Raw genomic sequence first — 16410 nt, forward strand, 5'->3', positions numbered from 1 at the left:
AAAGTCACATATATGTTGATTACTATTAGAAATTGTCTAAGGATTAGGAAATACAATAACCTACACCAGACGGTGACTCACGAGCGGGCGGTAAGTACTCATCAATCCAAAAACTTCATTAAAATCCTCAAATAGTGCTTTTATTGGTAAGTCCCAGTTATTATACATTCCCAATCCCAGCCCATTTCATACCTAATTAATTCATATGTAAAATCGCCACAATATATACAAGCAAGTAAACATATTTACTGGTCTGAAATTAATTGCTTATTGGAAAACAGTAGGGTACTTAACGATTGGGAAATGTAAGTGACTCACGAAAGGGTGGTGCTCGTCAGATCCACAAACTTCATTAAAATCCTCAAATAGTGTTTTTATTGGCGAGCCCCAGTTATAGCGAGAAACCATTAACTTTCTAGCGTTTTCTTGACTTTTTGTCGCGGCATGCTATACTATAGGAGCCTAGGAGCCTTGGGTCTATTAATAACTAGCTTTTGCCCGCGACTTCGTCTGCGTGGACTTAGTAACCCCAGCTAGAGAAATAATAGCGCCTGGAGAAAACCTTATAGCAATTATTCAATTTGTGCATATTTGTGCACAAATTAGCATTAATTATCTCAATTCCATCCCGCTTTTTACTTTCTTAAGGGATGATTTTCGGGATAAAAACTATCCTATGTCCTTCTCAGGGACTCAACCTATCTCTATGCCAAATTTCATCTAAATCGATTCAGCGGTTTAAGCGTGAAGAGGGAACACACAGACAGACAGACAGACTTTCGCATTTATAATATTAGTATGGATTGAAACAGGTCAATAATTAAAACTGGCTTTCTATGAGAGCGACAGCCATCAAAACTTCACGCCTAGAAAAAAATGTTCTCATGATGTGTTATTTTATTTTTTACTGAAAATACTATTATGTATGTAAATTCCAACAGAAATTCTGATAAAAAGGTACTTATTGCACATGAAGCATAAGGACCCTTCTCTGACGCACACCGAATAATCACCGAATAATCAAGCTACAATTTTATATTTTTGTGTAAGATTACAGTCGAGTTCAGAAATATGTATAGGTAAGTACATTATTTCACCTAATTGCAATGGATTAAGGTAAAAAAATGTATACATATTTCTGAACTCGACCCTAAATTTGGATGTTTCAGTTACTGTTGTAGCATTACTGCTGCAGCATTGACGTGGGCGACGTCACTATTCCTCAACGCTGTGGCAGTAACGCTTCTGTAGTCGCTATCCGAATGCCACGTTACCTCACAAACCGCTCGCTCGCAGTGCGCCGCACCTCTCCATTCAACTCGTCGTTCCGTTCAGCACAAGTTTTAATCAAAGAACTTCCGCCTTACATGACGAATTACTCCCACAGTCGATAATGAATCTTTTTGCAATGAGTTAAAGTTCGTTTTAGGATGGAAGCAAGAGTAACATTTAAAGTCATTTAGATTTTCACATTTTGATTATTTTAATTTGTTATTTGCATTTTTCACAGAGGTTTTCACATATATAATCTGCTAGGCGAAGAAGATACCAAAATTAAGTGTTTTATAGTTAGAAAGCGTATTAACTGAGCAACTTATTTCTGTAAGTAATGCCTTAAAATGTTACAAAATATTAAAAAAATAGAAAACCTTGTGATTTCAAATCCTTTTATTTGTAAAATTTTGGCATGTTTTTATTTTATTTTACGTAATCAGTCGTATGTATTGCAAACAAGAAAACCAAAAAGTCTCATAGGTTATGTGGAAAGGCAGAATAACAGGAACAATATACCCCCTTATTCATAAAACTTTACCGGCCTGATTTCGTTAAATTATGTTTCATCCCTTTCTTACAAATACACAAAGACAAACGATTCATAGAGTTAGACCAAGAAAAGTCTGTAACGATTTTGATAGCACACGCAGTACAAGTGTTATTTTAAACATCAAACTTCTATAAAATTATGACGTATAAAAAACACTTGCACTGCGTATGATATCAAACTCGTAGCAGAACTTTCTTGGTCTAACTCTAGCTAATTCAGGCCAGTAACGCGTTTATGAATAGGCATTAGTTTTTAAACTATGCATCGTATCATATAAATATTAACAAAACTCTCATAGTCTGTTCGGAAAGAGAAGATTCGTGGAATGTATGGTGCCCAATACATTCCACGACTCTTCTCTTTCCGAACAGACTATAGGAAAAAATTCTCATAAATTGACAACCTCCTCCTTTTAGTTAGTTAGTTCGTTTTGCTGTGCATTTTCCGCAAATCGACATCCAATGTGCCTATTTTGCGTAAAGGGGCCCACTGACTATCAGTCCGCCGGACGATATCGGCCTGTCAGTTAGAACAAAAATTTGACAGTTCCCAACAACTGACAGGCCGATATCGTCCGGCGGACTGATAGTCAGTGGGCCCCTTTAAACGAGGTAGCGCTACTCTAACCACTCCATCTCCTCCACGAAACCTAGCAGTCTTCAGGTTGCTAGATGCCTCCTTTAGTGTGCGTGGATTCCCTAGGTATTTGCTCCTATATACTTCTACCTGTTTACAGTCTAGGAGAATATGTTTTGTTGTTTCTTCTTCTGCCATGCATGCTCTGCACATGGGGTTGCAGTTTTACCCATATTATATAGGTGTTTGTTTAGTGTGTTATGTACTGTTATTAATGGTATTATTTTACGTAGTTGACTTCTTTTTCTAAAGTCGGTTAAAAGCAGAATAACAGCACGTTATTCTGCTTGTTATAGTTAAGGACGCGGTCGCATGTTGCGCTGCGGCGAGCTTCATTACCCTGCTCTCCGGCAACACAACTTAAAAATTACAGGCAACTTATTCAAAGTTGAATTAAGTTCTATTATATTAGCATTATAGAGTGCGCTTTACGTACAGTCGCCATCAGATATATCGGAGCGGCCAAGGTGCTCACAAATATCTGAACACGCCTCTATTGTCAAGGCGTTAGTGAGCATTCAGATATTTTTGAGCACCTCGTCCGCTCCGATATATGTGATGGCGACTGTACTTGCTAACGTGTGTAAGCCCAACAATCAAAGTCTAGAGGCTAATTCGAAATTTGGTATTAATTTGCAATCGAATTGCTATTTATGGATCTCGCTTGCACTAATATATTTGAGGAATTTGTACAGTTTGAATATGCCTCTGTTTCTTGTAGCCTGGCAAAAATCGTAGGTAAAGTTGTCGACGAAGAAAACTGTAAGGTAACCTGCATTTAAATATAAAAAGATCGATATAGCGCCGGGTATATATCGAACAACCACCGTAGGGCCGTGGAGCCGTGATAGTAAGCGAGTAGGCTGGTTCATTCTTCGGACTAAGAATACGTATCGCCATTCAGCGTCGGAATGAAGCCCCATGAGTACGCTTCTGCAGGGGACAAACCTCGGGAATTCGTCTTAGGTGGGTGTGAGTTTTACTTTCAATTAATTTTAGATTATATTTAACTAGCGACCCGCCCCGGCTTCGCACGGGTGCAATGATGATGTATTACACATACAAAACCTTCCTCTTAAATCACTCTATCTATTTAAAAAAAACCGCATTAAATCCGTTGCGTAGTTTTAAAGATCTAAACATACAGACAGACAGACAGACAGCAGGAAGCGACTTTGTTTTATACTGTGTAGTGATTTTAGTGTAGTCTGAGTGTGCCTTTTCTTAATAAAAGCAAGTTAGCAAAGTGAACTGTTTACGCTGTGACCCTTCTGTGGCGACGATGACCGAGTGCAAGAACAAGACATTTCATTTGCATTTATAATAGTTGTTGCAGCATTTTATGCATATTTAGAAATACTGCAGCAAAATATTTTCAGAATTATACAATGTGAATAAATCATTGTATTTCACTGTAACTTGTTAGAAACTAAGAATCAACGAGGTCAATGGATGCATCACAAGTTTAGTAGTAGCAGTAGTAGCAGTAAACTCTTTATTGTACAAATATACATATTAAAAATTACATGGTACAAATAATAAGATGTACAAAGGCGAACTTAAAAAACTTTACTTTGAAGTTTAGATAAAAAATTGTAATTAAGTTATGTTATCAATTAATAAATTTAATTTTATTAATCACAACTAAAACTGTTTATCTTGAGAGAGAGTTCGAGCAGCTAACAGTATTATCTCTTAGCTTGAGGATGACATTAGCCAAAAAAACCGGCCAAGTGCAAGGCGGACTCGCGCACGAAGGGTTCCGTACCATTACGCAAAAAACGGCAAAAAAGTCAGGTTTGTTGTATGGGAGCCCCCCTTAAATATTTATTTTATTCTGTTCTTAGTATTAGTTGTTATAGCGGCAACAGAAATACATCATCATTCGCTTGCCCTTGTCCCATTCACTTGGGGTCGGCGCAGCATGTCTTTTTCTTCCATACCTTTCTGTCACCCGTCATCTCATCATTCACTTGCGTTAGTTTCATATCATCTTTCACACAGTCCATCCACCTTTCCTCGGTTTTCCTCTCCTCGTACCTACCTCCACATTCATCAACAACAACAACAACAACAACAGAAATACATCATCTGTGAAAATTTCAACTGTCTAGCTATCACGGTTCATGAGATACAGCCTGGTGACAGATGGACAGACAGACAGACAGACAGCGAAATCTTAGTAATAGGGTCCCGTTTTTACCCTTTGGGTACGGAACCCTAAAAAAGGGATATGAAGAGTCCGCCTACGCCAAGTTTCCTCTAACTACCTACTTGGTACTATTAGAAGTCACAAAATGTGCCGCAATACTTGTAGATAGTGAAATAAATGTGAACTTGGACAGAATCCCTTAAATGTTGGCATATTAAACAATATACAAAGAGCTTTGCTGTTAGTACCTGTGTAAGTTTTGATACCTTTTTGAAGATTATTATATGACTGTTTGTTGCCTAAATAAATTAAAAAAAAAAAAAAAAAGATTCAATTTTAAAAATTTGTGAAATAAAACTATGAAAACGGATTATATCGCGTATATTGAATTTATAATACATCCCGACGTTTCGTTTAAAAATTTGGTTGGTTCAATCGACCATTGGTCGGCCGCCCACCATTCTAATGTTAATAAAAACGAGTAACATTAGAGTACAAAAGAGACTTTAATGTGCTTCTATTATTCTTATTAAAAAATGTTTAGCAAATTCAGAGTAGTCCGCCCACGAGGTTCGATATCTGATTATAATGAAGCGAGGTGCAAAGACCTCGGACCTTTTAACCCTTTTCCAGGCCGCACCAATCGACAGGGAGTTCGCAAAAAAATCAAATATTCCAATTAATAAGTTGAAATTCTATTGGCTGGTGGTCGATAAATCGTACTATGCCTGGAAAAGGGTTAAATCAAATGGTCGGTAAACAATTTCTTTTAAGTTCTTAAAAATTTTACTCATAAGTGCATTAGGAACTCCGCCTGATGTCTTTTCAGGACTAACCGCCTCTCTATTCACGGCACACGTATAATTCTAATAATTTTGAAAACGTCTGGACATCGCTAGCGGTTTATTTTGGTAGGTAGAACGTAATAATTATAATTATAAAATATACATTTTGACATGAGCGAGACGAACTGCGTGAACTGTATTGTCAATTTAAAATTACATTAATAAAATATGAATGCTCCCCTCCCATTTGCAACTTTCAACTTTTTAACATTCGCCAAAATTCGATGACTCGGCTGACCGCACTTGACCTTTCACGCATCAATATTTAAATCCTTCAAATAAATTATTCAATAAATTATGCAAATACACTCAATACCGCCATCAGTTGGGGATATTATTTCAAAAGCTTATTTAATGATTAAATATGTTAATGCTTGTTGCTGTCGAATTTCAAATGCAATTTTCATTTTAATTAATGTAGGTATTTGATTATGAGGTATTTGAGTAGGAGGTATTAATGTGAGTTGAAGTCTCACCACGGCAGTAATTTTCCCACTTTTGAATTTATTCTAAGCTGAATTACTCTTATTACATTTCAACTTAGTAACGCAAGAATGGAATACATAAATGCAACTTGCTTGGTAAAAACAGGGCTTGAAGTAATATTTTCATATTTCGACCGTATTATATTGTTAACTTACAATAGTACATTACTACAGAGGCCGGGAAGGAAGGGGTTGCCGGCCGAATACGCCGATGTATGTATAGTGCTTTTCTCAAACGTTTAATATAGGTATATAGTTTGTCAAAGGGCTGTCTTATTTCAAACATAGACAGAGAGAATCATACTATCTTTGTCTTACACTAGTACTAACACCCAAAAGAAAAGAGTATAGTTTTTTTTGTTCTTATATTTTTTTTAACTCTTTAGGAGTATTCCAGCGTAGCAAAACCGTCTCGTGTGATGCGGAAGGGTCCTGGATTTTCCCCAGGCTATCATCCCCCCACACAGTCCTACCACTCCTACCGCTCTAATGGCCCTAGTGCCAGAGCCCAAGTCAGGTAAAAAAAAATGTTTTTTTTAATAGGCGTATTGGCAGAATGTCATAAACGAACCAAAAAGCAAATATTGCTTATAGTTTTTTTTAATGGCTGAATGCCATGATGCTGTGCCACAAGTATATGTGAAATAGAAATTAAAAAAAACCACTTCCCGGCCTAGGCCTGCAACTTTGTATGAAATTTCATTACAGACCTCTCGTCTAGCCGCGCCTGGAACGTGATACTTCCCAGCCTAATATAAAGAACGTAATATCAATATTACATAGCATGTTTGAGAAAAGCTACTGATACTGTTCTTTAGGAAAAGAAACACGTGTCTTTTGTGTCTTATTGGCATTGTGGTAAAACATATAATGATATGTATGACGTTACACTTTTTAGAAATAAATATCTTTACTTTTCGAGTTTCCGAAGAAAGAATACCGATCCCTTATTGTATATAAATCAACTTAGACTGCAGGATTATAATAAAATAAAATTATATTTCTTAAAAATAACCCTTCCAAATATTTTCAACCGACCCTTAGACAAGCAAAAAATTTTCTAGATCTTTCCACTTTTCTAAATTGAGTTCATAAATAATCTAATTAAATTAGGAACATTCAGTAAGAACTTTACTTTTACATTTTTAACTTGAAAACTGAATTTGATGCTGTCTTTCTGTGCCATACTTATTTTAAAACGCTGTTCATTGATACTATAAGTAGTATCAAAGAGGATATAATATTATAGAGCGGTACTGAAACTGTCATAGTAAATTTTGTAACCACAGTAAATTCACTGCCATCTATCGACACACTTTAAAACTAAAAATGAAGATGTATAAAAATACGATAAAATGTATTTAAATATGGATAAATGTTTTTTTATTTATTTGCATTAATTAATTTTATTATTTTGACCCATGTTCTTTCACTGATATGCGTTAAAATTGTTAAATAACAAACGAAACCGTCAACGCCCTCTATACGAGAGTAGGCCAAAGGTACTGGCGCCATCTGATCGAGAGTCAAATTTTTTGAGGCACGTTCTTTCCTTACACTGTCAATATATCTTTAGTAGTATTGATATTTCATAATTTAAAACTAATACGGGACTTAATCGCGTACAAACTTACGTTTATTTATGGCCTGACGTTTCGAACGTGACGTTACGCCATAAATAAACGTAAGTTTGTACGCGATTAAGTCCCGTATTAGTTTTAAATTATGAGTGAAAATCGTGTTATTTTAAATCAGTATTGATATTTGTATAAATCTTCCAGGCGAATTCGAGTTTTAGTTATTTGATCTGTATCCAATATGACATTTTTTCAACCAAAAACGTCACTTTTGACACTGACAGATGAGTATCATATCGGAAACAGATAGAATAACTAAAATTCTAACGCCAACATCGATCAGTGTACTGTGTAATCGATATAACTATTTATCAAATCGCTCGCCAAACAGCAGAATTGGCAAATTAGTTTAGTTTGTTTACACCGTCCACAATGTATTTTGGAACGCTTGTTCGACCCCGATAACGATACAGGGCTACTATTATAATCGCTAGCCTAGCTCAAGCGAGTTCATCTCGGGGAGTCCATTACAATTGGCTTGGTACTGGGACCCCAAAACTGCTAGTGCCACTGCCAGTGTCGCAGGAAACGTCCACAATGTATTTTGGAACGCTTGTTCGACCCCGATAACGATACAGGGCTACTATTATAATCGCTAGCCTAGCACAAGCGAGTTCATCTCGGGGAGTCCATTACAATTGGCTTGGTACTGGGACCCCAAAACTGCTAGTGCCACTGCCAGTGTCGCAGGAAACTTCCGTAATGACGTCATCGAAATGGCTGCTGCATTGTTGCAAACCACACCCAAACTGCACCTTAACAATGAACTACAATAACAACTTATTTAGCAGTTTTATAAAGAAGAATGCTAAGTAAGATATGGTGGAAATATTCGCTGTCCACGAGTGAGGTCTCGGTAGCTCCGTGGGCAGAGCGATCAGAGCGATAGGCATTGACATATATATCTAAAGACGGGCCTTACGGGCAATATAAATGGTGTTAGAAGTATTAGAACAAATTAATTTATTTACAGAAAATACTTTTAATTTGTTTTTATTGGCACAGGCGAATGGCACAGGCACCTGCCTCGATAGCAGAGGAAGCTGATTCGATTCCAGCCTGTGGCACTGGAGGCCTTGGTCTACTTAAAATAAAAACAAATTAAAAGTATTTTCTGTTAATAACTTAATTTGTTCTAATACTTCTAACAGTATTGATTGGCAGCGCCATCTCTCTCGCTAGCTCGAAATCACATGGATGATTCAGTTAGGTCGAACCATACTGTTCTACCTTAGGGATGGCCAGGAGGCGCCTTAGCCTTCAGTAACAAGTACATATACTTGGAAAATTTCGACCTATGCCGCTGTGGCCCAGTGGCCGAATGGCACATGCACCTGCCGCGATAGCAGAGGACGCTGGTTCGATTCCAGCCTGGGGCACTGGAGGCCTTGGTCATTTTTTCTTAGTATGACATTTATTTCAGTTTATAATATAAATGGTGCCACGGTGTCACGCACACGAATTCGAACCAATCGTGCAGTCTACGGCCACGACGCGATTGTTTGATGAGTTTGCATCACGCGCGCGATTGGTCGCAATTAGTTGCGTTAGACTGCACGATTGGCTCGAATTAGTGAGTGACAATGCTGATCTAGCACCATTCTAAGGGTCTCCCTACATGTCTGCCGATGCGCCGACGCATCTTTCTTTCTTCTTGCGCAGGACATAAAGGTTTTTTCTATCGACTTTTTCCGATTTCGCGTCGACATATGTAGGGAGACCCTTAGTGGCCGTAAGGCCCTTCTTTAGATATAAGTCAATGGCGATGGGCGGATGGAACAAGGAGTCGCAAGTTCCAGCCTCTCCCGCCGTCATGGCGGACGCCTCGGCCCGTGCATGGCCCGGTCTTACGTGAGTCATGCTTACCTTCGTGCCTTGAAACTCTCGCAATGCTCAAGATTCCATTTTAAAATCAATTTTGGAATCTTTCGCTCGTTCGGGTATCAGTATTAGTGCGAGTGTATTATTTCATTTAATACTTGAGTCACCCGCGATACTATCAGCAATGAGAACACGCGACCACCGCGGTTGCGCTGTTTAATCAGTTTCGGTTACGTGCAAAATTTGCATCCGCGACGATGGAGTTTGCGGAAAGGAGTTGACCCCCGCTGGACTCATAAATAACAGTGCATTACAACTTGCAAGGTGTGAATTATGTATTACTTTAGTTTATTAAGTTAATAATTTATTAGATACCTACCTATTGTCCACTCCACACTGTTAAATGGGCTACTCGTATAATCAACAGCTATACTGCAAAAATATAAGTTATGTGTTGTTGGTATCTCACAAGTGTATAATTAAAAATATATAGATAATGGTTACTGTAAGTACCTAGTTTGGCAGGGAACCGCTATTTTTCAAGCAAGCAATGTTTGGATCGGTCGGCAATATTGAACAACTAGCTATTGCCCGCGACTTCGTCTGCGTGGACTTAGTAACCGCAGCTAAAGTAAGAATAGCGCCTGGAAAAATTCTCATAGCAATCTAAATTTGAGCATATTATGCACACAAATTAGCAGGCACTTCGTTAATTATCTCAATTCCACCCCGCTTTTAACTTTCTTAAGGGATGATTTTCGGGATAAAAACAATCCTATGTCCTTCTCAGGGACTCAACCTATCTCTATGCCAAATTTCATCTAAATCGGTTCAGCGGTTTAAGCGTGAAGAGGGAACACACAGACAGAAAGACAGACAGACAGACTTTCGCATTTATAATATTACTAGTTTTGCCCGCGACTTCGTCTGCGTGGACTTAGTAACCCCAGCTAGAGTAAGAATAGCGCCTGGAGAAAATCTTATAGCAATTATTCAATTTGAGCATATTATGCACACAAATTAGACACTTCGTTAATTATCTCAATTCCACCCCGCTTTTTACTTTCTTAAGGGATGATTTTCGGGATAAAAACTATCTTATGTCCTTCTCAGGGACTCAACCTATCTCTATGCCAAATTTCATCTAAATCGGTTCAGCGGTTTAAGCGTGAAGAGGGAACACACAGACAGACAGACAGACAGACAGACAGACTTTCGCATTTATAATATTAAGTATGGATTTTATGGTAGGTGCTAAGAATGATCAAATATTATATTGCTGTATCTTTTCATTCTTGTTATATCATAGACGTAGGTGAATCTGTAGATATGTTGTCAGTTCGTTTTATACTATACGTACTAATAATCTTATATGTATACTACCTTTTGCCCGCGATTTCGTCTGCGTGGAATTAGTAATTTGGGTACCTCAACTCTTAAACAAATCTGCTTTTTAATCCATCCTTTTTTCACCCCTAAATTGGTCCACACTATATATTCCACCCCATTTTTTACACCCTTAAGGGATGATTTCGAGGATTAAAGTTATTCTATATCCATTCCCACAGCTCAAACTATCCCCATACCAAGTTTCATCTAAATCGGTTCAGCGGTTATTGATCCCCCATACAAATTTCCACCCCCCCCCCCTTTCACCCCCTTGAGGGGTGAGTTCTGGGATTAAAAGTATCCTATGTCCTTCCCCAAGACTCAAACTATCTGTGTACCAAATTTCAACTTAATCGGATCACCAATTTAAGCGTGAAGAGGTAACACACAGACAGACAGACAGACAGACAGACTTTCGCATTTATAATATTAGTATGGATGCAAAGATAGATATAACTTCGTAATAGATGGATACAGTCTAAGGAAAAAACGTGCCTCGAAAATCAAGAAAATTTGATTCTCGATCAGATGGCGCCACTACCTTTGGCCTACTCTCGAATAAATGGCGTTGACGGTTTCGTTTGTTATTTAACAATTTTAACGCATATCAGAGAAAGAACATGGGTCAAAATCATATAAAAATAATTAATGCAAATAAAATAAAAAATATCCATATACAAATACATTTTTTTTATATTTTTATTTTTAGTTTTAATCGTGTGTTGTGTGTGTGTGTGTGCGTGGTGACGATAGATGGCAGTGAATTTACTGTGGCACAAAATTTAGTATGACAGTACCACTCTATCCTATTATATCCTCTTTGGTATTATGTATAAATTAAATCATAAATGTCCGACGTTATATACCTTGATGTCGTGGAATTCGCTATCGTTCCGCATTATAATTTGTTAAGCATTATGATTTTTTTTTCATATTTAATTATGATCTACGAGGTGAATTAAATATGTAGGTTATTATGAATAAAATTTACCTACTATGAGACCAACCCTAAAATATTAAAAAGATATATATTATATCACTTTGCAAGGAAAACTAATTGAAAAAAAAAATTACATGCATAATGGTTTCAACTCCAAGAGTCAATAACTCTTGGCATTGGAATGAAATTGGAACTAGGTATCGGAATGTAACTTCAATCTACAGCATTCAGTCCTCCATGGAACCTTCAGGGGCTCCAAAAACACACCAACCTCGGCATTGCGCACAGCCAGCATACTCCGTCATCCCAGCACTGTCACAACACACTCACTGACCATCGACGAACCCTATCACATTCCAATAAGGTACACAAAGGCACAACACAATCAGAAAAATACCGGGACACTAGTTTTTGCGAGGCGCGGATTGGTACTACGTGGAGCGGCCGGCGCATTGCGCTGGGTGGGGAACCGGTCGGACCGGCGGCGTCTGCGGCGGTCAGTGGGCGACGCTATACGAATTAGGACTATTTATACTTCTAGACATTCTTATACAATGATATCGTTAGTGGCAAACATAGTAGGTAGCTAATCCTAGAAAGAAACGGAACTTTCATAAAAAAAATATCACTCGTGTGTCTGTCTGTCCGTCTGTCACAGTCAATTTGAAGCCGAAACTACTGGACCGATTAAGTTAAAATTTGGTGCATATGTGAACAAGTGACAATTTTCATTTATTGTTTATTACATTTTTAAACTTGGCGGTCATTTTTGGGAGTGTAAATTATTAATAGAAAAAAAAAGTTTTGCCATCAATATCGTGTGACATAAAAAGAACGTGCTTGTTGTGAGAAATTCAAATTAATATATATTTTTATAATTGTAAGGTTGTTTTGAAGTTATTTAAGAAAATAGTCAAAAATGTAGGCATTCTCTTTATATTCTAGACTAGGGTTCATATTAAGAAAAATACAGAAAAAGTTTCATAACCCTGTACGAGAACCGTACTACGGGAACCACAGGAATCGTAAATAATCACTACAATTGATATTTTAAGTACTTGATGATTTATTCTGCAACACTTAGAAGCTATTTTTATCAGCGACCAGTAAGTAATGAATAGATATGAATTGAACAAAGACAACCAATGTTGCCAACCAGATAAAACATTTTTATAATGATCTACATTTTACATTAGTCTTTGCATGTTAACTTTATTGTAAATATTTCTAAGTTATTTATACAAATTCAGTCTAATATTTAAATAGATTAAAGTACATATTCAACTAAACTTGTACAATCATAATCCATGAACATTAAAAGCAATTAATCACTAAACTCAAATGATTTTCAATTATACCCTCAACTGTCAATCATGAAATTGAATGTTTACATTGTTCGTTACCCACCATTAGCTAACATTCGGCCTTTTCTGACACCGTAAGCGTCCTCGCGTGTACGTGTTGTTGTAATTATTTATGAATACATAAAACAATACATACCAATTGTTATCATAAATAAATATTAATCTCTTAACATATACAATCCTTAAGCAATCTCATCATAAATATTTACTAGATAATTATCATTATGCACTTTAAATCAATTAATTTAAATCAATGATAACTGATAATCACACTGCACTTACTTTCATTATAAAACACCTTGTCCTTACCTATTGACGCCACTCCGGGCTAACAACGCCATCAGGGCTAGTGACGCCACCAAGGGCTAGTAACGCCACCAGGGCTAGTATCGCCACCAAGGGCTTATAACGCCACCAGGGCTAGTATCGCCACCAAAGGCTAGTAACGCCACCAGGGCTAGTAACGCCACCAAGGGCTAGTAACGCCACCAAGGGCTAGTAACGCCACCAGGGCTAGTATCGCCACCAAGGGCTAGATTTAATTCAACACAGTACATTTACATTACCTAATCATTAAGTAACACAAACTTCAAAGTAATCATTCATTTGTTTATCCATTTATGTTATACAATTACTTTTCCAAGTGATAATCAATTAAGATAATTTACTTCACACTTTAATACTTTCTGGGTCAGAATCACTCTCCATGGGATCATTTTCAAAAACCAACCAAGGGTGTATCTTATCTACCGCAAATACTGATTTGTATATTGGTTTTCCTACCTTTTTAGTAATAGGCGTGTCTTCAACCTCATACCTATCATTACCTAAAACTTTGGTAATTTTATAAGGCCCGCTACATTTAGGTTGCAATTTCTTACTTTGACCAGTTGGGTTACCTATTTCTCTTTCAATTCGCACTAGGTCACCTACATTATATTTATGTGGACATTTTCTCTTACTATCAAATCGCTCCTTTTGTTTCTCTTGTTCTATACGCATCCTTTCACTAGCCTCTGCCCTTATTACATCAGGATTCTCATACTCTTGAGCTTCGGAAACTATCGCATTCATTACCCCATCAGAACTGCCTGTGGGGCTTAAGCTAAATAATAGTTGAGCCGGCGTTTTATTAGTGGCCTTATTGATGGTATTGTTAAGACCCCATTGGACTTTTGGTACACAGACGTCCCACTCATTATCAGGTTTTCCATGATTCATTGATGTAAGTGCGTCTACAATGGAACGATTGTAGCGCTCAATCTGGCCATTTGCGCGAGGACTAGCAACCGCGTTAAGTATGTGAACAGTCCCTTGATCTTTTATATATTTTTTAAAAGAGTTACTGGTGAAACTAGTCCCCCTATCTGTAATTAAACGCCTCGGTACGGCAAAGATGCTGAAATATTCTTCAAAGACATTTATGGTGGTGCTAGTCTTACAATTTTTGACAGGTTTTATATATATGAATTTGGTAAATGCGTCAATTATTGCTAGGATGTATACATTTCGACGTTTACTCACAGGGAAAGGACCGCAATGATCTGCGTGTAAGGTGTGAAACGGTCTATCAGGTTTTTGGATTGGATGTAGCATGCCTTCTTTAGGGCCGCCGGGCACTTTGTTATACGCGCAGTGTAAACATGCATTACAATATTTTTTGACAAACCGCCGCATCTTTTTGAACCAATATACCTTGCGAATTCTTTCATAAGTCTTTTCATATCCAAAGTGCCCAACGTCATCATGGTGACTTTTAAGTATCTGCCACCTAACTGATTTCGGAACAACCCACAGCAAACTCACATCCTCACCCTTTTTAACCATACGATACAGCCTATCATTTTTACACACAAAATTATTTTTAATATCTACCGTTGTGTTAGTTTCAGGGTCTTGTAAAATTTGTACTATTCTTTGTAATTCGGGATCAGCCTGTTGAATAGTTTGTAGCCACCTATCATCAACTGTGACATTTGATTCTGCACCAACTATGTGAAAGACGTGACAATCATCATCGCGACATGGTGGATTATCTGCTGCAATAGGGTTTCGACTCAGGGCGTCTACATGAGTCATCTTTGTGCCCGCTCGATATTCTATAGCAAAATCAAACTCTTGCATCGCCATCCACCATCTCGCCACTCTAGGGACTAAGTCTTTCTTAGTCATGGTACTACGAATTGCATGGCAATCCGTTACTAATTTAAACGAGCAGCCCAACAAATAAACTCTAAATCGGTTCAGAGCAGTTATGACTGCCAGGGTCTCCAACTCATAGGCGTGGAATTTTTGTTCCTCAGGCGACGTTTGCTTACTATAAAATGCTATGGGTTGGAGTCCCCGACCAGCATCCTGCAATAAAATGGCCCCAAGTCCCATTTTGCTCGCATCCGTGTGAACTTCTAACCGTGCATGCGGTTCATACAATGCCAAAACGGGTCTGCTGACCAGTATGTCCTTCAATTGATTAAACGCTTTTAATTGTTCGGATTCGAACCGCCAAGGCTCGTTCTTTTTCGTAAGAACAGTAAGAGGTCTAGCTATTACAGAGAAATTGCGAACGAATTTACGGAAGTAACTCGCTAATCCTACAAACTGGCGGACCTCGTGTACGTTCTTTGGAGTAGGAAACTTTTTAACGGCATCGATTTTGAATGACCCCGGCCTAACACCCTCTTTAGAAATTTCATAGCCGAGATATTCTATTTTTTCTTGGAAAAACCGGCATTTCTTTAAGTTCAACGTTAGCTTAGCGTTACGAAGCATATTAAATACCCTTTCAAGCTTTTCAAGACCCTCTCCAACAGATTTTGACGGTACTAAAAGATCATCCATGTACGCAAGAACCAGTTTCTGCCCAACACCATTTACCATCGAGTTTATTGCGCGCTGGAAGACACTTGGAGCGTTTGCCAAACCGAACGGCATTCTATTGAACTCGTAGAGGCCGTCCGGGGTGACAAACGCTGTCAAGTGTTTACTGCCCTCAGCCATTGGTACTTGGTAATATCCGCTAGCTAAATCGAGGCTGGTGAAGAAGTTGTTACCACCAAGACAATCTAATTTATCCTCAATGCGTGGCAGTGGATATTTATCTTTAAGTGTTTTCCGGTTCAACGCCCGATAATCGACACATAAACGTTTTTGTCCATTTTTCTTGCTAACTAATAACACTGGACTTGCATAAGATGATGAACTTTCCCGGATAATTCCGTTTTTAAGAAGATCTTCTATAATGATTGATAGTTGCTCTTTTTCTTTGAGGGACATACGGTAAGGATTATAAACTACAGGATTGTCATCCTTAAGTTTA

The 16410-nt window shown here is 37.8% G+C and overlaps 1 protein-coding gene across 2 annotated transcripts in view; it reads right to left on the minus strand.

Moving 5' to 3' along the window:
• The window catches only part of LOC134743756 (EGFR adapter protein-like), a 146917-nt gene extending 134783 nt beyond the window's left edge, over nucleotides 1-12134 (minus strand). Inside the window, exon 1 of one of the 2 annotated variants that reach the window (XM_063677400.1) lies at nucleotides 12002-12134. In XM_063677400.1, coding sequence (XP_063533470.1) covers nucleotides 12002-12025 — 24 coding nt within the window. In that variant the 5' untranslated portion in view covers nucleotides 12026-12134. The remainder of the gene's footprint in view (nucleotides 1-12001) is intronic. The other variant, XM_063677399.1, reaches the window with a different exon arrangement.
• Nucleotides 12135-16410: the final 4276 nt, after the last annotated feature.

Source organism: Cydia strobilella, chromosome 8 (genome assembly GCF_947568885.1).
Source record: "Cydia strobilella chromosome 8, ilCydStro3.1, whole genome shotgun sequence".
In the NCBI taxonomy this organism is placed as follows: domain Eukaryota; kingdom Metazoa; phylum Arthropoda; class Insecta; order Lepidoptera; family Tortricidae; genus Cydia; species Cydia strobilella.